The sequence below is a fragment of the Chiloscyllium plagiosum genome, chromosome 7, assembly GCF_004010195.1.
Source record: "Chiloscyllium plagiosum isolate BGI_BamShark_2017 chromosome 7, ASM401019v2, whole genome shotgun sequence".
Lineage (NCBI taxonomy): Eukaryota > Metazoa > Chordata > Chondrichthyes > Orectolobiformes > Hemiscylliidae > Chiloscyllium > Chiloscyllium plagiosum.
The window spans coordinates 23642202-23668836 of NC_057716.1; the positions used below are offsets into that span (position 1 = coordinate 23642202).

General features: G+C 42.7%; 1 protein-coding gene across 1 annotated transcript in view; it reads right to left on the reverse strand.

The window, feature by feature from the left end:
* Nucleotides 1-1077: 1077 nt before the first annotated feature.
* Nucleotides 1078-26635, reverse strand: part of LOC122551910 — a 162593-nt gene continuing 137035 nt past the window's right edge. The window contains exons 35-44 of the mRNA XM_043694478.1: nt 25344-25463; nt 23535-23666; nt 21382-21513; nt 19434-19565; nt 15249-15353; nt 14648-14746; nt 12499-12705; nt 9311-9481; nt 3945-4148; nt 1078-1657 (exon numbers count right to left, since the gene is read on the reverse strand). Of these exons, the coding sequence (XP_043550413.1) occupies nt 1232-1657; nt 3945-4148; nt 9311-9481; nt 12499-12705; nt 14648-14746; nt 15249-15353; nt 19434-19565; nt 21382-21513; nt 23535-23666; nt 25344-25463 (1728 nt within the window). The 3' untranslated portion in view covers nt 1078-1231. The remainder of the gene's footprint in view (nt 1658-3944; nt 4149-9310; nt 9482-12498; nt 12706-14647; nt 14747-15248; nt 15354-19433; nt 19566-21381; nt 21514-23534; nt 23667-25343; nt 25464-26635) is intronic.

A 26635-nucleotide genomic window follows, 5' to 3' on the forward strand; every position in this document is an offset into this window, starting at 1 on the left:
AATATCAGATATGATTGAATAAAGGGTTTGTGCACACACTCTTATGAATGGATTAGCAGAATTAAATTAACCATCAGCTGCACACTAAGTTAAAACTCAGTAGGTCAATTTGTAACTCCAAGAACACTTCTAACTAGTGAAGTATCCCAAAGGATGTTCAAACTTACGCTATTAAATAAAAAATTGACACTGAGCTGCAGTGTTAGGATAGGTGATGAGACGTTTTATGAAGGATGTCAATTTTAAGGAGCATCTTAAAGGAAGTTAGAGAGATAGCATGACAGAGACAGTTTAAATTTCAGAGCATGAGGCCAGGCAGCACAAGACATGACCATCAATAGTGGAGTGATTAAATTTGGAGAGGTCACCAAAGAGGAAGGACATCAATTCTGGAACGAGGATGCTGTAAGGTGGTGAAGGTCAGTGTGGGATATGGGACTTGGCGTGAGTTAAAGTGCAGAACACTAGAACACTCAGAGAACACTCCCAATTTTCAAAATGCTCTATGTAATCTTTCACACCCACCAGACAGGACTTCAGTTTCATATCACATCCAAAAGATGGCACCACAGGAATGCCAGCTATAATTTCTATTCTCAAGGCTCTAAGATCAGTTAGTCTTGAATTCACAATTTGCCAGCATTAGAGAGCTGAGGCTGTTAAAACTAACTCCTACTGCTGTAATAACATGGCTACTACAGACTTAACAATTACTGATTTGTCATTCTGCTAATCTTTACAGAGACACACAGTTGAATTTCCATTCTTCCAAATAAACTCCCAGCCTCCCCATGAAGACTGTCTATTGAACACTTCCAAGAGTTTTTGCCTCTATTGAACTAGCCTGGCATTCATTCTGGTCTGAAACTGGATGTCAAATAAATTAACTGAAGTAAATAGGTGGAGCTGGCTCAACAGACATAATTTTAACATCACTTGTATATATTAAGTAATTAGAGATGGGTGTAAAGTATTCTAACTATTGATTATAGAGTTCATAGGTGAAATAGATAACTAATTGGAGTCTAATGTCATATCTATCTTGTTTTCAAGATTCAAACTGCAAGTATCCTTAAATTTTGTAGCTTTATTAAGGACAGACAAAACATCCTCAAAACAAGACACTACATTATCTCAGAAAATGACTACATGGAGACATTTAACAAATAGTGCATCCCTGTCTTCAGCAGAAATGTTCCTGGTGGCCATCTTCTATTACAGTTAACAATATTCAATCATCTTGGGTTGGTTTCTTTTTGGAGGCCTCTTGTGATGATGTCTTTTGGGCTGATTCTTCAGCACCATCACGTGGCTGTGTTTCTTGCTTGCTAGGTGTATTGCCAGCCACACCTTCTGGATTAGTACCCCGGACACGCACTGTATTATCCGTATGGAGCACTTTCAGAATGCGTTCCGAATCCAGCCTTTCCACAGAAGGCTCATCCTTTCGTACATATCTGCACGTTGCCTTTTGCTGGGAGTGCCCCTTTGTGGATCCTGTCTTCGCTTTGTGATGTTTTTTATCGACTGCTTTCTCTTGTTCTCGTACATATCTGTGCATTTTGAAGCCCAGGATGCCTTGCTTTCGGTCTGTCACCACTACTTCAGGAAATAAAATCACTTTTTTACATCTGTCACCAGTTTTCAAATGGCGCCTCTGTGATTTTATTTAAAAAAAGAATAAATATTAGTATTAAGTTGTCTTTTTGGGTATTTTAAACTCTTCCCAATAACTAGTACAAATACATCACATAACAGAAATGCATTTGCTGCCTCGATAGATCTGTCAATTTGAACACTACTTAGAGGGTACTAATTAGGACTAAAACAACTGATGAGAAGAGACTTGAATAGTGCTGGAGAAAGAGATGCTCTTCAAGGGTTTTGTCTTAATCAGGACATGTGCACAAATGCCAAGTTTCAAAAGGAGTAGTGATTTATACTTGCATGAGAAAGGGTGCTGTTATGTTGCCAAGTAGACACTGGGGCACTGCCGGAGAGAATGCACCATAAAGTATTTAATGCAACAAAAGGTACAAAATTTGGACATGTTCCTTTTGTCTGCAGAGGACAGTTTGCTAACTCTGAAAATATATGACTCCTGGAAATGGGAAGTGAGAGCCCGAGTTGTTCTCAGTGTTTGTGTAATACTTTACACAATCTTGTGGCTTGAGATGTCCAGTTACAAAATCACATGTAACAGTGGACTATATGTATTGATTTGTAAGTTTCATTTGGCTAAGACAGTTGAGGTTTTTTTTGAGGATTTTTTCACCACAAGACTTGGTGAATTTTCGTACCCTATTTTGCTAAATGCACCTCATTAACAACCTATGTGACCATGGCATCCCTCACCACTGAGACGATTTTGGCACACACCATCCCCAAAGCAAACTCTGGACCCTCTCCAAATAAGAATGAGGAGCCAAATGTAAAGCAACTATCACCCATCTAGACTCTTTCTGGGGGTTGTTTTTGTTCTGGAAAGACAGGGAGGCAGGTATTAAGGGAAATGAATGTGGGTAACACTGCCATGACTGTTGGTGCTGATGGGGAGGGCAACCTGTATCTCAGGGTTAGCGGTGTTTGGGATTCAGGTTGGGGGGAGTATGAAGGGCAACCTGCAACACAGCGGATGTCCCAGAATTCATCAACATTGCACCAGGGTTAAAAGCTGGTGATGCACCCAGCCGAGCACTGTCAGTATGGAATTGGGCTGCACGGTTCCTGACTTTCGCTGTAGACATAGTGGACAGGCAACTCGTAGTGTAGGCAGTGACTTGGAGATCCTGCTGGATGGGCTGGTGCAGCGGCAGGATAACCTTCTCTCCCAGGGCCAGCAGTGGAGGCCATGACACTAGGCCATGCCAGCCTGGTCTGAGTTTGCCACCTGGGTGCGAGCAGTCTGAGTTGCCTGAAGAAATAACCAGCTCTGGCAGAAGAAGATCAATGTCCTTCTCGACTTCACCAATGTAAGTGTCACCACCTTCTCTCTGTTACCTCACACTGACTCTCTCCCTGGCACTGTACTCAGCTCCCACCAAGTTTCATGTCTCTATCACTTGCATTATTGTCCACAATGTCTTGCCTCACTCATTGTTTTCCCACCCAAACCCCTGACACCACTAATCCTGTCTGCCCACTCTGCTGCTTCCCTACCTGTGCCGACAGTAATGGTGGTGCCACCCACACTCACCTCCCTTAACACCTGCCTCCCTCTCACCCCAGAAGGAAACCAACCTCCAATTTGGCAGAAAGAGTCAAGATGGCTGATTGGCCGCCTTACATTTAGCTGCTCATTGTTACTTGGAGACAACCAACCAACCTTGACTCTGACTGGACTGAACAGGCCCCAAGCTGGTGTCAGAGGCTGCCCTTTTACTTTGAACAAAGAACAAAACAGCACAGGAACAGGCCCTTCAGCCCTCCAAGCCTGCACTGACACATTTTCTTCATGGTGCTGGGAGCCCCAAGTGAAGATTGCCCGGCTTGATCTGACTGCGGCTTGCTGATAACCGTGACAAACTTTGTGCCCCTGCTAAATGGCAAAGCAAGACTAAAGTGATGAGACTGGTATCTCTGACGGAGGGGACAAAGGGCAAAAAAAGAACATGGCAAGACAGGAATGCTCATGTCAAGCCAAAATGACATTCTGCCTCCTGCACCAATGGGTAAAGAGGTTTAAGATTTCATTGTCAGTGCAGTGCAAAACCTATACATCACATCAACTGGCTGATTCTAACAGAATGTCCCTTGCCCTGTCCACAATAAGCAAGTATAAATTGTTGCTCACTTTGAAGTTTGTCATTCTTGTGTCTGTCTCAGTGACTGCACAATGAAAACCTTCAACAGTGTGTTGTTTCTGTCAGCAATAAACCAATTGGAAACAATTAGACAATCAATGCCTGATCAACATTTCTGTTTTTATAAATCCTTCATCTCACCTGCTCTTCAGTATCACTTGCTTCCATCTCCAGTTCATTCATTGCCGAGGAAATCATAATTTCAAAAATGTCTTCACCCTCAGGAGCCTGTCCAAGAACCTTGGTTGCAGCTTGATCACTGGAAGTATCAGATACTTTTCCAGAAACTTCAGCTTCCGATATTTGTGGATTACTATCAGACTCCAGCACTGCCTGCCCACCATCCTGAAAATCAAACTATCCATTAAAAATTGGACACAACAGTTGTAATGATGACCACTATCGAGCACGTAAACATGAGCCACTAGAGGGAGACTCACGTGGAATCGTCAGTGATATCAGCATTAGAAGGGACTTTCTGAGGTACAGGTCACAACTGCAGAGGGTTTTTTCAGTCTGTGAGTTTGCCTCTGTTTAAAAATGAAAAGGGCAGTTCATAGAATCCCAATAATGCAGAAGCAGTCTATTTGGCCCATTGAGTCCACACTGACCCTCCAAAGAGCATCCCACCCAGACTAACCCCCCCACCTAACAACTTTATTTGTGTATTGCCATGGCTAATCCAACTAGCCTGCACATTATGGATAACTTAGCATTGCCAATCCATATACCCTACACAGCTTTGGACTTCCTCATGGGAGGAAACCAAGCACCCAGAGGAAACCCACACAGACTTCACACAGACAGTTGCCCAAGGGTGGAATTAAACCCAGGTTCCTGGTGCTGTGAGGCAGCAGTGCTAACCATTGAGCCACACCATGCCACCCTATTTAGTCAGTTTCTATTTTTGCAGGGAGGTTTGCTCGTACTAAGGGGAAGGTTTAAATTAAGTGTGCAGGCGAAAGGAATCCAGGGACAACATTGGAGGGGAGCAAAGAGATATGTGATGAATTGACAACACGAAAAGAAAGCAATTCAATATGGGATAAATTAGCCTTTCATGTGTATGAATTCATGTAGTGTGGTAAATAAGGTCGATGGCAGTCACATGGGAACTTCATTTTCGGTTAAAAAGAGAGGCCTGGTCCAAAAAAAAAACAAGCACAATTGGGAATTAAATATCTCTGGATACAAGAGATTAAGCTTTTGAAAGGTTCGATGTGACAACCAGAACTGCACCAGCTGCCAGAATCTGAAAATGCTATGCTTGAACCTGGCGCCGATCATTTCACTGGCCAGTGGGCAGTGGGTGGGGACATTTTTCACACAGCCACTCTTCAGGCAGACGGCAGCACATTCAAAAAAGTGACCGCCTTCAATCACAAGCAACTCTGGCCAGTGAAGTTTCAGAACCATGCCAGAAACATGGGATTTTGTGCCATTGAGGAAAGTGTCTGAGCCAAGCAAAGTTCTTTGGAAAGGTAAGGTGTCCTTTTGGAGATGTTCTGTTAACTCTTTTGGAGAGGGCCAGGCAACCCTTTTGAGGAGTTCATGTCTCCTGTTGGTATTATTTGGATTAGACGTGAAGGTATATAAAGTGGATGAGCTCTGTGGAATTATCAAGTCATGTTAAGCTGCAGCACTTTAAATATTGAAACAAAAATTCAGCCTGCAGTTGAAAAAAAATCGTGGCTTGGTGCTTCAGTAGATGTTATTTGACATAAACTTGGTTGCTATCATTAGAGTATTACTTCTTCCTGAAAGCATCAACAACCTCTAACTCTCACTGTTGGGTGCCTTGAAGTTAACAATCTGATTGACAACTTCAGAGAGGCTATAAGGGAATAGTTGCTTTCAATGTGGGACCAGAAATACAAATGTTTGATTTTATAAAGGTTTAAGTGGCTTAAATGTACCAAATGGGATTTTCTCAATAAGTGTATCATGTTTAATAGAGTGCAGTCTGTAGTAGATAGAACTTGATTTAATTTCATCTCACCATGGGAAGGGAGGGCTCCTCATGAGATGTTCCCAGTGAGTTAGCATGGAAGCTGTAAGGGCAAAGGTTGGTGAGTGTGGTCTGGTTAGCATAATCTTATTACAGGAGCAATAAAAGGCTAAGAGAATGAGTCGGGGGGAGGGTTCAATGAGTTCGCATAAAATGATACTAAGCTGCCATTGGGGCTATAAGTAGCTATGAAGGTGAGTGGAAGGTTCGTGGCTTGGTTCTTAATTGGCATCAAGGTGGGTATAGAGCTCTAAGTTGGCATGGATCAGGTATGGGGAGTGTGGGGGGAGGTGAGAAATTATGTAGTGAGGGATTGAGGATTTCTTTTAGTTTTGCTGCTTTTTTTAAAAACCAGAACACTGGAATGAGTCTTGAAATGGTGGACTGGAGTGTTCCAGGTAGCCCCAGTGGCTGCAAGTTAGCTCTTGCTGGGGTTGACAGATCTGATTCCAGTTACTCCCCACACCAGCACTCTCCCCCAACCCACTGAAATGGTAAAGACTGTATAACTTTATTTTTCAGTATTTTTAATTGAAATGGGAAAAGGGACAGAGGGTGGTGGTGCAGGGTTGCTTTTCAGACTGGAGGCCTGTGACCAGTGGTGTGCCACAAGGGTCAGTACTGGGTCCATTGCTTTTCATCATTTATATAAATGATTTGGATGTGAACGTAGGAGATATGGTTAGTAAAATTGCAGATGACACCAGAATTGGAGGTGTAGTGGACAGCAAAGAAGGTTACCTCCGATGACAATGGGATCTTGATCAGATGGGCCAATGGGCTGAGGAGTGGCAGATGGAGGTTAATTTAAGTAAATGTGAGGTGCTGCATTTTGGAAAGGCAAATCAGGGCAGGACTTATACACTTAATGGTAAGGTCCTGGGGAGTGTTGCTGTAAAAAAAGAGACCCTGGAGTGCAAGTTCATAGTTCTTTGAAAGTAGAGTTGCTGGGAGATAGGATAGTGAAGAAGGCGTTTGGTATGCTTTCCTTTATTGGTCAGAGCATTGACTATTGGAGTTGGGAGGTTATGTTGCAGCTGTACAGGACATTGGTTAGGCCACTTTTGGAATATTGCATGCAATTCTGGTCTCCCTCCTTCCAGAAAGATGTTGTGAAACATGAAAGGGTTCAGAGAAGATTTACATGGACGTTGCCAGGGTTGAGGGGTTTGAGCTGTAGGGAGAGGCCGAATAGGCTAGGGCTGTTTTCTCTGGAGCATCGGAGACTGAGAGGTGACTTTGTAGAGTTTTATAAAGTCATGAGGGGCATGGATAGGGTAAATAGACAAGGTCTTTTCTTTGGGGTGGGAGAGTCCAGAACTAGAGGCCATAGGTTTATGATGAGAGGGACAACACGCAGAGGGTGGTATGTATATGGAATGAGCTGCCAGGGAAAGTGGTGGAGGCTGGTTCAATTACAACATTGAAAGGGAACCTGGATGGAATTATGAATAGGAATTGTTTAGAGGAATATGGGCCAAGTCCTGGCAAATGGGACTAGATTAATTTAGGATATCTGGTCAGCATGGACGATTTGGACTGAAGGGTCTATTTCTGTGCTGTACATCTCTATGATTCCATGACTATTTTAAAAGAAAACAAATTTTAGAAGAGTTTGTGACACTTTTTAAAAACAGGCTACTAACACTCATTGTAAGTGCTGTTTACACTGCTGTTTGTTCAAGTAGTTAAGGGGAGGTTCACTCCAGCTGTAATAGAGCCAGGGATAGTGAATGATATGAGATTCAGCTGGCAACAAGTAGTTGATTGGTCTGTGGAATAGAGTCATTGAGTCATAGAGATGTACAGCACAAAAACAGACCCTTTGGTCCAACTCGTCCATGCCGACCAGATATCCCAACCCAGTCTAGTTCCACCTGCCAGCAATGGTGATCAATTGTCACTGACAAAGGACAATCTGCCTGCTAACAAATATGTAACCGAACAACTTATGGATGTGAATGATTTGTTAGAAGCCATCAAACCTCCTCTAACTGTTGTTCTGGAAAGAAAACAAATTAAAGCCTGAAAAATGTCATTTTATTTCTTCCCGCCTCCCCCCAGCAGATTCTGTGTCCTGTGGCTTTTATCCAATAAGTAAGGAGATTTTTTGACTTTTTTGACTCCTCTGTTGTTGCTAAATTATCAGACTGTTTATTGGATATCCCAAACGGATGAGCAAAATTGTCTTCCAATCAAAGATTGGGAAGTTTGAAACTGCTGTTTGCAGTCCCAGCCCCATTTGTTCCCTAACAACTCAGTCCATCCCTTTACCTGGCAACCAGTCTGTTTGAAACCTTTGTGTCATATTTGACTGTGGGATGAGCTACCCAGCCTTGTATCCACACCATCACTAAAACTGGTTATTTGCCCTTGTCCCAGCGTATCTGCTGCTAAAACACACATCAGTGCCTTTGTTCCTTCTTGGCTCAATTATTCCAGCACTGTCCAGGCTGGTCTCCCACATTCTACCCTCCGTAAACGTGAGGTTGTTCAAAACTCTGCTGCTTATGCCTTAACTCATGCTAAGTACCATTCCCTAACTTACTCCGATGTTCACCCTGATCGACACTGACTCTGGGTCAAGCAACAACTTGATTTTTAATATCTTGAATCCCCTTGTCAAACACATCTATAGTCTTAAGTGCCCCTTTGTAACTATGTCATCTTCCCCATCCCCACAATCCTCGGAGATATCTGTACTCATCCAATACTAGGATCTTGTGCACCTCCAGCACTCATTGGTCTCCCTTGATGGCTCAGTGTTCAGTTGCCTCAGTTTGAACCTCTGGAAGTTCCTCTCTCGGCCTCTCCACCTTGTTTTTCTCAGTTAAGACATTCCTAAAAAGCCCATCCCATTGATCAAACTTGTGGTCATCTGGCTCAATATCTAATACAGTCTGCAGTTCAATGTCTTAGTTTGATTTGTAAGGCTCCAGTGACACATCTTGGGACATTTCATGCTGTTCACGGTTCTGTGTAAATAGAGGTTCCTGCTGCTGTTGGTAAATATAGTTATTTACAGCTAAGAAATTAAATTTCTTGAACATCTTTGGATGGGATGCAAACGATGAGGCTGAAGTTCAGTGAAAAGATCAAGGGGAATTCTTCAAAAACTGAATAAAACAGAAACAATGGAAGGAAGGATGTCACCCTGTGATTAAGCAGTAGTGATGAGGCAGCACAAATATAGGGCGCTGACTGAGTCATTTGCCAGAGACTGGCACAGATCAGATGCCATCTCATGTGTGTCCATTTCTGGAAGGCCCCAGATGTCCCCAGCTTTCAGTTTACCGTCTCTAATTCATGCTGGTGACCATGACATTGCTTAATTACTCAGGCAGTAGATTCAGACATCCTGAATAAATTACCCATCCCCAAAAGAGGGAAATCTTCGAGATCCCAGCCTGGGCACAAGGAAACCCAATTGTGCTGTTTATGCTTCAAATTGACAGTACACGCATCGTAACCCTCAAACCCTCTCAAACACTTCACTGACCCCTTCCTGTTGCTCAGTCTTTTCACGGTTGACCTCATCAGCTGTGGCTGGAGATTTGGAGATTGTTTCATTTTGATCAGGCGATGACTCACTCTCAGATCTGGGAAGCTGGTGCTTAGGAAGTTTCCTTTTCACTGAGTCCAGACTAGAATCGGGCTGTGTTGGAGGTTCCTGTGTTTATATTCAGAAAGGAGTTAGCAATGATCAGGCAGAAACAATGTTTCGGAGATCACAGAATATCTGCAGTGCAGAAGCAGGCCATTCAGCCCATTGAGTCGACACCGTCTTTCCAAGTGCATCCCATCCAATTTTCCCAAACCCCTGTGACCCTGCATTTCCCATGGCTAATCCACCTAACTTACACATTCCTGAACACTCTGGTCAATTTAGCATGAACAATCCACCGAAACTGCACATCCTTGGATAGTGGGAGGAAACCGGAATATCCGGAGGAAACCCATACAGACAAAAGGGAAAATGGCCAAACTCCACACAGACTGTTGCCCGAGGGTGGAATCAAACCCAGGGCCTTGATGCTGTGAGGTATTACAATGGGACTTAGGTTGTTCTAGATCTTTCTTTGAGTTACATGGAATCCCAGGCAGTGAGAAAGTCTTTCATCCCAAATAATCCATCATGTTCTGGGCAAGCATCTTCCCAACCATCTTCATTCCAACATAATCAGTACAACGTCCTATTCATTTCAGTGTCATGTTTAACCAGCATCCCCTTAAATGTACCTCATGTGTTGTGTGGTAGTGAGTTCTGCATTAAACAACTTTCTGGGTAAAAAGGATTCCCCAGAATTTCAATTTGGATTTGTTGGTGACCATCTTACATAATGACTCAAAGAGCTCAACAGGTAGATGTTTAAGGTCCATTTCCTCTGGTTGGTGACTACAGAACTAGGGCCATAGTCTCAGGATAAAGGCTTGGACAATTAGGACTGAGTCATAGAATCATACAGCATAGAAACAGACCCTTTGGTCCAGCTAGTCCATGCCAAACATGATCACAAACTCAACTAATCTCATCCGCCTGCTCCTGGCCCAACCCCCTCTAAACCTTTCCTATTCATGTCCTATCTAAATGTCTTTTGAATATTGTATTGCACCCATATGCACCATTTCCTTAGGAAGTTCATTCCACACGTGAACGACCTTCGGTGCACAAAGTTTGCCTCCTGTCTTTTTTAAATCTCTCCCCTGAAAAATGTGCTCCCCTCGTCTTGAAATGCTCCAACCTAGGGAAAAGAGAACAACCATTAAACCCATCTGTACCCCTCACACTTTTATGAATCTCTTTAAGGTTGCCTCTCAACCTCCTACCCTCCAATGAAAAATGTCCCAGCCTATCCATCTTTTCCTTATAACTCAAACCTTCCATAACCGGCAACATCCTGGTAAAGCTCTTCTGAACCCTCTCCAGTTTAATAATATCCTTCGTATAACTGGGTGACCATGGAGACCCTTGATTCCACAATCCTTGAGAGCTCTATCCAACTCTTTCTTAAATGAATCCAGAGACTGGGCCTCCACTGCCCTCTGGGGCAGAGCATTCCACACAGCCACCACTCTCTGGGTGAAGAAGTTTCTCCTCATCTCTGTCCTAATGGTCTACCCCGTATTTGATAGAGGGGAGTCAGTGGATGTAATAAATTTAGATTTTCAAGAGGCTTTTGATAAAGGCTCCCAGCAAAAGAGACTAGTTCAAAAATTAAAGCATCTGGGAGATGGGAGGTAATGTCCTGGCACAGATTAATGATTGGCTGACAGAAACAGAGTAGGAATGAATGGGTCATTGTCATGATGGCTGACTTTGACTTATGGGGTACCACAAGGCTCAGTGCTTGGTCCCCAGCTGTTCACAATAAATACAGAAAGGAGATAGAGGGCTTGGTGACATGGGGGTGCATTGAGAACACCCTCTCAATCAATGTCAGCAAAACTAAAGAACTGACCTTTGACTTCAGGAAGAAAGGAGGAGTACACGTCTCCATCCACATCAACAGAGCTGAGGTTGAGAGGGTGGAGAGCGACAAGTTCCCAGGAGATACCATCTTCTATATCATTAACATATATTGTAAAAAGCTGCGGTCCCAGTACTGATCCCTGCGGTACCCCACTGGTCACTACCTCCCATTCCGAAATGGAGCTGTTTATCACTACTCTGTTTCCTATCAGCCAACCAACTTTCAATCCAAGTTAGTACTTTGCCCCCAATACCATGCGCCCTATTTTTGCTCACTAACCTCCTATGTGGGACTTTATCAAAAGCTTTCTGAAAGTCCAGGTACACTACATCTACTGGATCTCCCTTGTCCATCTTCAGAGTTACATCCTCAAAAAAGTTAGATCTGGGAAGCTGGAGTCACAGCCCCTGGTGGTGAAGTGATGAAATTGAGGAGATGCAAGAGGCCAGCATTGGAAGAGATCAGAGGAATTGGAAGGTTAGACGCCCACAGGAGGTCACAGACAAAGGATTGGGAAAGGCCATCGATGGATTCAAAGGTAGGGTTGAAAGTCTTAAGACTGAAGCTTGGACCAATCAGAGGCAAATGTATATTAGAGCACACAAGGGTAAAAGGGGGAGTAAGGTGTGTACAAGCTGGGATGTGACTCTCAGATGTTTGGAGAAGCTTAAGCTTCTGGAAGAGGAGCTGTGGGAAACTGACCATTCCTCAGTGTGGGAGTTGGTGGTGGGAGAACAAGGGCTAATGGTGAGGCAGTGGGAGGTGGACAAGCTGAGCTGTCCAAAGTCAGAGAAGCTGCCAGCACAGGATGGGGACAGATGAAGACAGAAGTGGGACCACTGCAATCTGGTATCTCCCACATCTGAACAAGCAGTGCAGGAGACACTGTCTGCTTCACTCATGATAACGATACGGTGGTACAAATATTATGTGTTACCTGGGTCAATTACACCACAGTATGCAGTCTGTGTCCCATGCCCTGTGTCCCCATTCCTGGGCATGACATGCTATCCAGGTTTCTCAAACAGCCATCTCTCATTATTGCTGGCCACACTAAGGTGCTTGAAGAACCAAGGCCCTAAATCCTAAATAACTCAACCTTCATCAAAAAATGAAAATGATTCCTCCACCATGCGCAGGGTACAAACAAACTCCATTGTGCTGTGCATGTATGAATTATCACAAGATCCTTTAACTTTTAACACACATCACTGACCTGTTCCTGCTGGGAACTCCCCTGGTGCTCGCCTTCCTCAGCCGTGGCCTTTGTTTTGGAATGTTGTCCGGTAACATCAGAGGCAAACGAGAACCTGGGGGATTTTCTTCCTTCATCTCCGTCCTGATCACTCTCTGCACTTTGAATCGATTTCAACGAAGATCTATAGTTTAATAAATCCAGACTGAAACGTTTCCTTGAAGATTTCTGTGTTTAAAAGCAGGAAGGTGATTATATTTGGCACTGCTGAACATTTGCCTCACCAAACTGTCGCTCATAGTTAACCAGAGAGAGTCGTGAGACCTAGGGGTACATTTAGACATTATGAGAATTAAGGAGTCAAATTAAATACTGAGTCATGGGATTTTCACAACTGTTTTTGCCACCACCATGAACCAGCTCAGGATGATTAACTGTTTATGAATGGATTTTTTCTGAATCTGTTCATTACATTTCTTATGCATGGTAAAAGGAGGTTTATTTTTCTTTCCTTTTCCACACTACTGTCAAACAGCGGTAGTGCTTATGTATTCCCCAGCACCCACATTATGTGTGTCTAGGCGTAGGACACAGTGAAGAAACAACGAGTGCAGAAAACTTTATTCATATTCCACCACCAGGAAGAATGAAAACACCCGAGTGGCCAGTGGCAAGCAGTGCCCTCCTCATCAGAGGTAAGTGCCTAAGTGATTGAAAAAGTGAAGGTGGGGCAGGGATTAAATAAAATAGAATTAGAGGGGGAAATACAACAGTCCAAGCCCTGCGGTGCCCACCTCTTCCTGAAAACCTCGAGAGGTTCAGAGGAGGTTTATTTAACAGATGAAATGTCCAGCTTGTAATTGAATGCTTTCCTCTTAAACGCTGAGCTCATTCATGGACTCAGGATATTTTTCCTGATTTACTGAAGAAAAACTGTATTTGCAAATAACTAGTGTGCCAAGTTTCATGTGGAAGTACAGGGATCTAACGTGATCAGCTTTGTGATCAACTAGCTATGAATGCTAATGAGGGTCAGGTCAGAAAACATTAGATATTATGGAGACAACAGCAAAATAAATTAAATGATTGGCAGTGCTGAGAAATACCGAGGACAGAAGGATCGACACTTGACCTAACTTCTGAATCTCCTTCTCTAAAGCCTTCCTTGTCCCTGCCTCTCAATTCTCTTTCAACATAATTCTTTTGTCCATTCAGACTTATAACACAGTGTATGATTTGGTAACTTTTTTTTCATTAATATCATCGTGAAATGCCTTTTGAAAAATTGAAAGAGGATCGAGATGGATTTCAAGTTGGACAAGTAGGCGGCATATGCAGTTTAATGTGGAACTGTATGATATAACACCAACTGGAAGTATGAACAGATAAAGGAAATATGCCTGAAATAATAAGGTTTGAAATGCAGTTATGGTATTAGCGATCTGGATATGAAGGACACATAGCCATGAAAAGTGGCATTGCAGGTAGATAAGGCAGAATAACAGGATGAATTAAATTCTCACTTTGTGGTTCGAAGTGTAAAGTATTCTATCTCTGAGAATTTATTAAATCTGTACAAGACATCGGCTAAGGCAATCTTTGATTCTGATGTTAATGTTTTGGTCACTATAACACAGACAACTATCTGCTGTATAAAATCTGCTCCTCTGAGCCTTCATGTGGCAGGTTTCTGAAACCTGGTTTGTACCAATCCCCTTGACCCAACCTCTTGCCTCTCTTTAAAACATGCAATCAATGAGCACGGTGGGTAACATCGGCTGCACATTTTTGTCATGATAATAATTGGGCTGCACCTTCGACCAGTCAGAATGAACAGGACCAGCCGTCTGAGTCAATTCACCAGGACGTGCAGTGGTTTTCGGTGTGCCTTCAGTTCTGAAATGATCGGATAGTCACTTTCGCTTCAATTTCGCCAACTCTCCGTATTGTTGGTGATCACAGCGGGTGCTCGATGATCCCTGAATAAATCGACCATCAGTAAAAGAGGAAACATTTGCTACACACGCAGGGTGTAAATAAATTCCACTGAGCTGTGCACAGATGTTAGACAGCTGCACCACCCCAGTCCCACCCCTCCAACCTTTAATACTCAAGGATTGCTGAGCCCTTTAGCATGTGTAGCTCCAGGTTTGGGCAGTTCTGTGATTACCTTAGACGTTGAGGCACGTTTAGTGAATTTAGATTCATCTCGGTCTTTGTCAGCTTCCAACTTTGACCAGTCCATAGTATGACGTCTTGCTGAATGTTTCTGCAGTGATAAGAGAAAGTTTCAGAAATGCTGCATGTAGCTTTCTATGACTATACAACTCCTGCTACAATGACCAAGACAGAGCCATCAGATCGAAGCCATATTTATGCTTTTGAGACCGTGTGTAGCCATTGAGCAGTGTGGGAGTGCTGGCTGCACACCCCACTCATTAGAAGATGCTGTGATTCCTGAGTCAGTTCCAATCGGAATGTGCAGATTGTGTCCCCCTCCTTACTGTCCATTTCTGGTCACAATCAGATGCTCATGGTGCCCTGATGCAACAGAAAGAGACATCGTGAATAAATCAAACTTCACCAAAGGAGGGGAAAGTCCAAAATCACACCTGGGGACAAAGCTACCTCGCTGAGCTTGAATGTACAGAATCACTGCACAGCTTTCCCATCCTTCCAACTTTGGATAATCAGGGATCACTGCCTCCTTCCCATTGGATCAGGATGTTTGGCTTCATCAGCTGCAGGCCCAGCTTAGGCTGAAGGATTACCTTGCGCTTTAAGGCCTTTTTCAGAATTGGATGATCTGCCTCTTTCATTGAACCTGATGATAATTGCTTGACTAAATCCAGCTTGTGATCGCTGTCTGAAAGATCCTAAAGAGAAGAATACGATTACATGTAGCATAAAGCACGCAGCTTTGAAATTATTTGGGTATTGATTCCTCTCAAGAATATACTAAATAAATATGATTGTGTAGGATCAAAATAAACAAAGATGAACAGTTCATATTGCTGAGATTGCAGGGACAACCGAATCGAAAATGATATTTTCAGAGAAAGGCACATCCTCATGTTAACTTGAGTTGAAGACAGGATATTTACAGTTCTGTTGGAAGCACAGAGTGTCTCCCAGTTTGGATCTGTAACCCTGCAGTCTACCTGCTTTCCTTTGGTCAAATTACCAGACCCTGGCCATCCACTGCAGGTGGTCAGAATCTCTGCACTCCACGGAGGCAGCCTTAGAGCTCAGTACAGATTGAACAGAATGCTCTCCATTTGCAAAGCCTTAAGCCAGGTCCTCCCTACTCTATGCTGTGGTGTGTCTCATCTCGCTGGCTGGTTTGCCCAGTGAACGTGGCCATCTGCCTGGTATCTAGAACCCTAAGAATCAGCACCAAGAGCACTGCACAGTGGGAGATGTTTGAGATCTCACTCTTTTCAGGACTGGTACATGTGGTGTCATCTCTAAGTGCCCTGTGCTCTGGGAAGTGGTGCCTGTGAGTCATACAGATGATCTGGACTCAGGAATATGGAGTGGGATTTCAAGATGTGTGGCTGGCATCAAGTCAGGACATAGAGTTACTGTAGAGGACTGCCAAAAAATACCGGGAGGAATAATAAGCTCGACCACTAAGTGGATTGATATCGATTCTTTTCGGAGCCTGTGTTTTGACAGTGGGAATGAAGGAGTTATAATTTCTTGGAGAGTCTGAATCTAAACAAAATGAAGGAGCAAAGGGATTGAGAGGGACTGATTTATAGCTGTCCCACAGAGGCAGCAGAGCGAGCAGGCAATTCCCAGAGTGGCAGTGGAGTGGGCCAGAGCCGGAGCTGGAGTGGTGGCTAAGTGTGTCCTGGATGGGACCGGCCCCTAGAGGCAGCATGGCCTAGTGTTCTAGGGATGGCAGGTACTGGCTCATGTTGGAGAGAGGTTGGAACTTAAGTACTTTATGGTCACTTTCCAGGATCTTTCTGGATTTTTTAAACTCTCTTCGCATGCTGATCTATATTTTTTACTCAATAACAGCAGTTAAAGTATCTGTACCGAGGTACTCTGTATCTGAGATCGTGCTGAGTGGTGACATTACAAACCTTTCACTGCATTCATTTGAGTGCAAGTGACAAGAAAGGCTCTTCTATTCTAGGACAATGAAAATGCAAGGAAAACTCAGGGGTTCATTGCTGACTGTTCAGTTCAAAGGGGGTCTGCATGACTCACTGCAACTCCAGTATTGACAGGGACAGATCCGGAGTTGGCAGGCTCCTTATTGCTCACCAACCCAGCAATGTCTTCCCACTGATGTTGATGTTTGGATGGCCTCCAGGCACTACGTGGAGAGAACAGATTCCTCCCTCCTCACAGCCAGGGCCTCTGAAGCACCATTGGAAAAGAACCATGCCCCCTCAGGAGTAATGTTAGCCACATCTCTTCACCCACATGTTTCTCCAGGGCATGTGCAGCCAGATGCTCGCCATCTGTTTAAGAACCATTGGCTTCCTTTAGGTGGGATCATGTATACCTGAAACCTGGTCACCACCTACAGGCGTGACACCAGTGAGCAATGTGGGAATGCTGCCTGAATGAGTTTAGTAGGCATGTGCGGTTCACATCTCACCCTCTGCATGGCCATTGCTGGAGACAGATGCTCAGCTCTTTCCAGCTTTAAATATCGTCACTGATCCACCTGTTGTTTAATTAATCACCCGAGGGAACAGATCAAAAAATAAATCAACCTCTACCACAGGAGATAAAAGTCCAGAATCTCACCCAGAGGACAAATAAACTGCATTCCTGACCACAATCCATTTACAACACCATAAATTACTGACCGTTTCCTTGTATTTATCGTAATCTTCATCAGTTGTGTTTTCAGTTGTGAGATCTCCACCTGACACGAGGATGGCAATTTCATGATCTGAGCTTGTCTTTGGTGAAGTGTCAGGAGATCTATTTGAATATTTCTACATTAAACAAAAAGGTATTTTTTTTCACAATGCTTTCATATTTTCCAAACACTCTGCCCCATCTCCTACATTGAATAAGACAGAGCTATGAGCTCTAGGATCTGTTTCCCCATTGGGAAGTTGGTATCCGAGGTAACAGCTGAGCCATGGCTCTAGGTGAGTGATCCCCCATTTCCCGGGTGATGAACATTCATTGTGAATGCAGAACCCTTTTAACAAATCTGCTCATTGGCTTTCTTGTGAGTGGCGATGGGAGGTTTGTAAAATGGACAGAATTAATTACACATTGGACTGGAGTTTTATCTCGAGTGTTGAAGAGGGTTAATGAACTCGGGATGTTCCTGTTGACTCATTTCAGGTGATTACCAGACAAGTAACTCGGATTCTAGCCATCATTCAGAAGTACAAATGTTGGTGCTGGTGTTGGTGAAGACTAGCCCAGAAAAACAGGCTTTCAGGCAGAAGTTCAAATGATTACTGAGAGATAGTTTGGGTATAAACAGACAGAGATCACTGGTATTCATGAAAAGTACATCCTTTGGTTAACAACTTGATTTTCAGGCTAAATAATAAGAGGCAAATTTTTCCCAAATACTTCATGCGCAAAAGAGCCTCTGAGATGGCTCTTGATCTGCAAACCAATTTACCTCACTGTGACCATAAAACATAGAACATAGAACATAGAACAGTACAGCACAGAACAGGCCCTTCAGCCCACGATGTTGTGCCGACCATGTCAGGGAATTGAAGCACATGCTGGGATATGACCATCCGGAGGCTGCTTAAAGAAATGATTGTCACTGAGTTGCCTGGCAACACTCATTAAAGAGGCTGCACAGCATTTCTACATCTAATATTTGAGCAAACACCCTTTCTGAATGGCCACTAAGAGGAAACAAGTCATTCAGAGAATGTGTGGACTACAGATGCTGGAGATTTCAAAGTCGAGAGTGTGGTGCTGGAAAAACACAGCAGATCAGGCAGCATCCGAGGGGAAGGAGAATCGACGTTTCCTGATGAAGAGCTTTTGCCCGAAATGTCAATTCTCCTGCTCCTCGGATGCTGCCTTTCTCGGATTTCGGGCACTGCTTGTTGGATAGAATCAAAATTTGGAGGGATTAAGAAGATTGGCCCTATGTAATACGTCCTCCAGCAGTCACCATGTGTCCAACACCATATAGGTTAGATTACTTACAGTGTGGAAACAGGCCCTTCAGCCCAACAACTCCACACAGATCCGCTGAAGCACAACCCATCCAGACCCATTCGCATTTACACCTTCACCTAACACTAACCCACGCAGACACGGGGAGAATGTGCAAACTCCACACAGTCAGTCACCTGAGGCAGGAATTGAACCCAGGTCTCTAGCACTGTGAGACAGCAGTGCTAACCACTGTGCCACCGTGCCGCCCATAAATGTTTTCTCTCCTTGGAATTTCATTCACTCAATCCCCCCAAAATTCCATCTTATGATTTCTCAAGCCAATGTCCTCCTTTACTGACAAATGCTGCCTCACCTCCATTCCCTATTTGTCTGCCCTTCCATAGCCTTGAATATCCTTGAGGTGGAGGTGCTGGTGTTGGACTGGGGTGGACAAAGTGAAAAATCACACAACACCAGGTTATAGTCCAACAGGGTTCATTTGAAAGGACAAGCTTTCAGAGCGCTGCTTCTTTGTTGCGTAGCTAGTGGAGCTGCATCATAGGACACGGAATTCATAGTAAAAGATCGAATTGTCATTCAACTGATGCAATGTATTGAACAACCCAGGTAGCTGTTAAGTCTTAATCACTTAGAATGGGTTGCAGGTTTCGATTCATTAATATGTAAATCCCAGAACTTTTATAAAGCCTCAAGCTGAAATGTAGCCATGAGGTTATGAGGTCTAATTTGGCACTGACACATGAGGGAACTGTACAAAAAGACTTGGCAGTGGCTAGGCTATGGTTAATATCGAGATCCCATTTTGGGCCGTTAATAATTACCTGAGCTGCTGCAGATTGTGAGGACCCCTCGGCTAATCCATTTTGGTTTCCATCCTCCTGTGGAATTAAAAACGCTTTCAACGATGATCTCAATGAGCTCACGTCCACACTTCGTCGTCTCGATAAATATCTCTGATTTGACAAATATAAAGAGAGGATTTGTTTTCTTATGCACTAATGGGATGTGAGTACCATTCAGCATTTATTGACCCTCCATGGTTGCCCTACAGAGTGCAGCAGTAAGTCGCCATCTTGAACTGCTGCGGTGCAGGCCTATTGGAATACCTACAGTTCAGTTAGAAAGGGAGATCCAGATCTTTGACCCAGAAACAGGAAGGGAACACTGATTGGCTCTAAGTCAACACAGAGTGTTTAAATCAACAATAACCAGACCTCACAAAAGCCTTGTTCCAAACATGTTTAAATGAGCTGAGTTCCTGAAGTAAAGTGAGAGTTATTGCCCTCTCATTGCAGGTGTCTTCAATCACTTGTTCAATGCTGTCCCTTACACCACTTACTGTTTGGGAGTCTATATACAAATCCCATCAATGTTTCTGCCCCTCAACATTTCACTCATTCCCAAAGAAATTCCACATTATGATTTTCCAAGCCAATATCCTCCCTGAATGATAATGCTTCCTCACCTCCTTTCCCTATTTGACTGTCCTTCCAGAATCTTGAATACCGCTGACATTTCCAGTTCCATCTCTGTTTAACCAACAGCCACAGCTCTGTAACTGCAACTATACCATAACCGTGGATATTGTTTGGCATTGGCTGCATTGTTAGACACATGCGATAATTACAAGAATGTGATATGGGTAGCATTAACTGACCTCTAGATTGGACAGCCCAAACTGGCAATAATATTGTGGAGGAGGAGTTTCTGGATTAAAAATCTGATGCTTTTTAGACTCATTCATTGAGAAACCAATCAGCGATCAGATGATCCTAAAATGTTTGTGGTGCCATGAGGATGGATTAATTAACAGCGTTGATTCCTGGAGTCTGTTAGAGAAGAGATAACATAAAATGATAGAATTGTTCATTAAGATGGAGAGTGAAGATATTGACTTTGAAATGTGGGTCATAAAAGGGAACTATGAGGTTTGGGGATCTGAGTTGGCAATGATGGATTGGTAAACCTTACCAAAAGAGTTGGCAGTGGATAGGCTACTATTAACATTGACGGACTCTATGCATGAAATACAATGGTTCTTCACTCTAACTTAGCACAAATATAAAGCAAGCAATGTGGCTTAACCACGCATTAGAAAATAAACAAGTTTGGAGGTTTTCGATTGGAGGAGGAGATGTAGAAGGTCAGTTAAAAATCAGCAAGTCTGAGGACTTGGAGCAGTTTAGAGATCAGCAAAAACCACAACAGAATGCATTAGTAGGGGGAATAATAATGATGATTAAAAACTTGCAGGGAACACAGAAAACTCTGAGAAACTTATTAGAGGATTCCTGTTGTCTCCACCATGCACTCTGACAGGCTCCGTATTCAAAGGTTCATCTATCGAGCCCACCCTTTTACACACCATGAAGCACTTGGTGTTACAGTCTGCACAGCCCACACAATTCACTGTTACACATTATATACATGAAAGACTGAACAGCGCATATGTCAAATCCTCTCTTCCAGCTGCTCCAAATATCGACAACAATCCAAGTCTTTCGATCTGCTGCCTCTAACTATAATTGATAATAAATGCCAATTAGTGATCTGAGGCAGTAACTCAAGAACACCCTGTTTAAATGAAACAAAACCAAAAGAAAATAAAACTCTGAAATGATGTTGAAGAAATTATGAATAAACTGCATTTTGCTGCACACAAACTCTGACTCAACAACCTGAAACAGGTTTTACTGATATTCCCATTGGTAACTCTATTCAATGTTGAATTATTGATGTCTGATCCCAGTTTGGGAAGTCAATAATTACCTGAGCTGCTGAGGTTTGTGCGGAGCTCTCTTCTGCATCATCTTGGTTTTCATTCTCCTCTGGATTTACAAATGCTGCTAATGAGGGGCTCAATGTGTTCACATCCACACTTCGTCGTCTTGATAAATATCTCTGGTTTGATAAATAAAAAGAGAGGATTTGTTTTCTTGTACATTAATGGGATGTGAACGTCATTGAGCATTTATTGCCTCTCCCTGATTGCCCTTGAGAAGGCAGTTGTGAGTCACCATCTTGAACTATTCTCGGACAGGGCTTTAGGAATACCCACAGTTCAGTTCGAGAGGGAGATCCAAGTCTTTGATGCATCAACAGGGATGGAACACACATTGGTTCTTACTAAACAAAGCACTCTGTGCTGACTTGGAACCAAACTGTTTGGGAGTCTACATCCAAGTCCCATCAATGTTTCTGCCCCTCAACATTTCACTCACTCCCCAAAAATTCCATATTATGATTTTCCAAGCCAATATCCTCTCTTAAAACAATGTTACCTCACTTCCTTTCCCTATTTGTCTGTCATTCCATTATCTTGAATACCGTTGACATTACCATTTCCATCCTTGTTAAACCTGCAGTCATATCTCTGTAATTGCAACTATACCATAACCATGGATATCTTTTCGCATTGGCTACATTGTTAGACACATGCAATAATTGCAAAAATGTGACCATGGGTAGCATTAACCTAACTCGAGATTGGACAGCCCAAACTGGCAATAACACTGTGGAGGAGGAACTCCTGGATTTACAGTCTGATGCTTTTTAGACTCATTCATTGAGAAACCAATCAGAGATCAGATGATCGTAGAATGTTTTGAGAATGGATTAATTAACAGCTTTGTTTCCGAGATTCTGTTTGCAAAGAGCAAACGTAAAATGACAAAATTGTGTATTAAGATGGAGAGTGAAGATATTGACTTTGAAATGTGGGTCGTGAAATGTAACTATAAGTAACTATGAGATTTGGAGATCTGAGTTGGCATTGATGGATTGGTTAACCTTACCAAAAGAGTTGGCAGTGGATAGGCTACTGTTAACATTGACGGACTGTATGCATGAATTACAATGATTCCTCACATTGACTCAGCACAAATATAAAGTGAATAATGTGGCTTAACCCTGCATTCGAAAATAAACAATTATGGATGTTTTTGATTGGAAGAGGAGATATGAAAGTTCGGAGAAAAATCAGCAAGCCTGAGGACTAGGAGCAGTTGAGAAATCAGTAAAAAGCGCAACAGAATGCATTAGTAGGGGAATAATGATTATGACTAAAAATATGCAGGGAACATAAAAAACTCTGAGAAACCTATTAGTGGATTCCTGATGTCTCCACCATGCACTCTGACAGGTTCCATATTCAAAGGTTCATCTATCTAGCCCACCCTTTTACAAACAATGAAGCGTTTGGTGTTTCAGTCTGCACAGCCCACACATTACACTGTTACACGTTGTATACATGAAAAATGGAACAGAGCACATCTCTGACCACCCCCTCTCCCACCACATGCCTTGTTCCAAATATTGACAAAAATCTAGGTCTTTCGATCTGCTGCCTCTAACTATAGATTAGATTCTCTACAGTGTGGAAACAGGCCCTTCAGCCCAACAAGTCCACACCAACCCTCCAAAGAATAACTCACCCAGACCCATTTCCCTCTGACTAATGCACCTAACACTATGGATAATTTAGCATGGCCAATTCACCTGCCCTGCACATCTTTGGACTGTGGGAGGAAACTGGAGCACCCGGAGGAAACTCATGCAGAGACGGGGAGAATGTGCAAACTCCACACAGACAGCCACCCAAGGCTGAAATCGAACCTGGGACTCTGGTGCTGTGAGGCAGCAGTGCTAACCCCTGATCAATCGTGCCACCTAATAATAATTGATAATAAAACATCAAGAGTGATCTGACGCAGTAACTCAAGAACACGCTGTTTAAATGAAACAAAACCAAGAGATGATAAAACTCTGAAATGAAGTTGAAGAAATTATGAATAAACTACATTTTGCTGCACACAAACTCTGACTCAACAACCTGAAACAGGTTTTACTGATATTCCCATTGGTAACTCTATTCGATGTTGAATTATTGATGTCTGATCCCAGTTTGGGAAGTTAATAATTACCTGAGCTGCTGAGGTTTGTGCGGAGCTCTCTTCTGCATCATCTTGGTTTTCATCCTCCTCTGGATTTACAAATGCTGCTAATGAGGGGCTCAATGTGTTCACATCCACACTTCGTCGTCTTGATAAATATCTCTGATTTGATAAATAAAAAGAGAGGATTTGTTTTCTTGTACATTAATGGGATGTGAACGTCATTGAGAATTTATTGCCTCTCCCTGATTGCCCTGGAGGGGGCAGTAGCGAGTCACCATCTTGAACTATTCCAGGACAGGGCTTTAGGAATACCCAGAGTTCAGTTCGAGAGGGAGATCCAGGTCTTTGATGCATCAACAGGGATGGAACAAACATTGGTTATTACTAAATAAAACACTCTGTGCTGACTTGGAACCAGACTGTTTGGGAGTCTACATCCAAGTCCCATCAATGTTTCTGTCCCTCAACATTTCACTCACTCCCCAAAAATTCCATATTATGATTTTCCAAGCCAATATCCTCTCTTAAAACAATGTTACCTCACTTCCTTTCCCTATTTGTCTATCATTCCATTGTCTTGAATACCGTTGACATTACCATTTCCATCCTTGTTAAACTGCAGCCATATCTCCGTAATTGCAACTATATCAGAACCATGGATATCTTTTTGAATTGGCTGCATTGTTAGACACGTGCAATAATTGCAAGAATGTGATCATGGGTAGAATTAACCTAACTCGAGATTAGACAGCCCAAACTGGCAATAATACTGTGGAGGAGGAATTCCTGGATTTACAGTCTGATGCTTTTTAGACTCATTCGTTGAGAAACCATTCAGAGATCAGATGATCCTAGAATTGAGTTTTGAGAATGGATTAATTAACAGATTTGTTTCCGAGATTCAGTTTGCAAAGAGCAAACGTAAAATGACAGAATTGTTTTTTAAGATGGAGAGTTAAGATATTGGCTTTGAAATGTGGGTCGTGAAATGTAACTATAAGTAACTATGAGATTTGGAGATCTGAGTTGGCCTTGATGGATTGGTTAACCTTACCAAAAGAGTTGGCAGTGGATAGGCTACTGTTAACATTGACGGACTGTATGCATGAATTACAGTGATTCCTCACACTGACTTAGCACAAATATAAAGCAAGCAATGTGGCTTAAGAAAATAAACAATTATGGATGTTTTTGATTGGAAGAGGAGATATGGATGATCGGAGAAAAATCCTGAGGACTAGGAGCAGTTTAGAAATCAGTAAAAAGCGCAACAAAATGCATTAGTTGGGGGAATAATAATTATGACTAAAAACATGCAGGGAACATAGAAAACTCTGAGAAACATATGAATGGATTCCTGATGTCTCCACCATGCACTCTGACAGGTTCCATATTCAAAGGTTCATCTATCTAGCCCACCCTTTTACGGACCATGAAAGGCTTGGTGTTACAGTCTGCACAGCCCACACATTACACTGTAACACACTGTATACAGGAAAGACTGAACAGAGCACATCTCAAACCCTCTCTCCCATCTCATGCCATGTTCCAAGTATCGACAAAAATTAATGCCTTTTGATCTGCTGCTTCTAACTGTAATTGACAATAAAATGCCAAAAATGCCAGTAACTCAAGAAAACCCTATTTAAGTGGAACAAAACCAAAAGAAAATAAAACTCTGAAATGACATTGAAGAAATTATGGATAAATTGCATTGTGCTGCACACACACCCTGACCCAACAACCTCAAACAAGTTTTACTGATATTCCCATTGGTAACCCTTTTCAATATTGAGTTATTGATGTGCGATCCCAGTTTGGGAAGTTAATAATTACCTGAGCTGCTGAGGTTTTTGCAGAGCTCTCTTCTGCATCATCTTGTTTTCCATCACCCTCTGGATTTATGAATGTTGCTGATGAGTTCACGCCCACACTGCGTCGTCTTGATAAATATCTCTGATTTGACAAAGAAAAAGAGAGAATTTGTTGTCTTCTGCATGAGTGGGATGTGAACACTATTCAGCATTTGTTGCCCTTCTGCAATTGCTCTTGAGAGGGCAGTAGTGAGCCATCATCTTGAACTGCAGCAGGGCAGGGCTTCAGGAATACCCACAGTCCATCAAGAGAGGGAGATCCAGACCTTTGACCAAGCATCAGGGAAGGAACACAGATTGGTTCCAAGTCAGCACTGTATGTGTCATTTATTTAGCAATAATCATTCCTCACTTGTACCCTGTTCCAAACATGTTGAAAAGAGCTAGATTCCTGAAGAGAAGTGAGAGTTTCTGCCCTCCTATTGCCTATGTGTTTAATCCACTTGTTTATTTATTTCTCGGTCACCGCTGCTACTGTTTCAGGCCTATGTACAAGCCTCACTAACGTTTCTGCACCTTGGTAACACATTCATGCCACAAAAAATGTCATATTACGTTTTTCTAAAACAATATCCTCCCTGACTGATAACACTACACTCCCCTCCTTTCCCTATTAGTCTGACCGAACAATGTCTTGAATACCATTGGAGGTTCAGGTTTCCATCCTTGCAGTTAACATGCAGTTAACTCTCCATAATGGCAACTATATTATAACTGTGGATATAGCTTTGCACTGGTATCCTTGTTAGACACATGCAATAAGTATACGGATGTGATGATGGGGTGACAACATTAGTTGAACTCTGGACTGGATAAAAGGAACTGCCAATAACACCATGGAGGAATAATTCCTGGATTATATATCTGATGGTTTTTCGACTCACACAACGAGATATGAACTCGAGATCAGTTGATCAGTTTATTGTGCAGTGAGAATGGATTAATTAACAAGGTTGTTTTTCTGGAGTTCGTGAGCGAATGTCAAACATAAAATGATACAATTGTTTATGAAGATGGAGAGGAGGATGGTGTCTCTGAATCCAGGATCATGGAATGTAAGCCAAGGAAACAATGAGGGTATGGGATTTAAGTTGACACTGATGGATTGGGGATCTTACTGAAATAGGTGGCACTGGTTAGGTAATGGTTAATAATGAAGCATTGTTTACATGTATTTCAATAATTTTTGATACTATTTTAGTACAAATATAAAACAGATGATGTGCCTTTCCCATGCATTACAAAAAAAAGTTA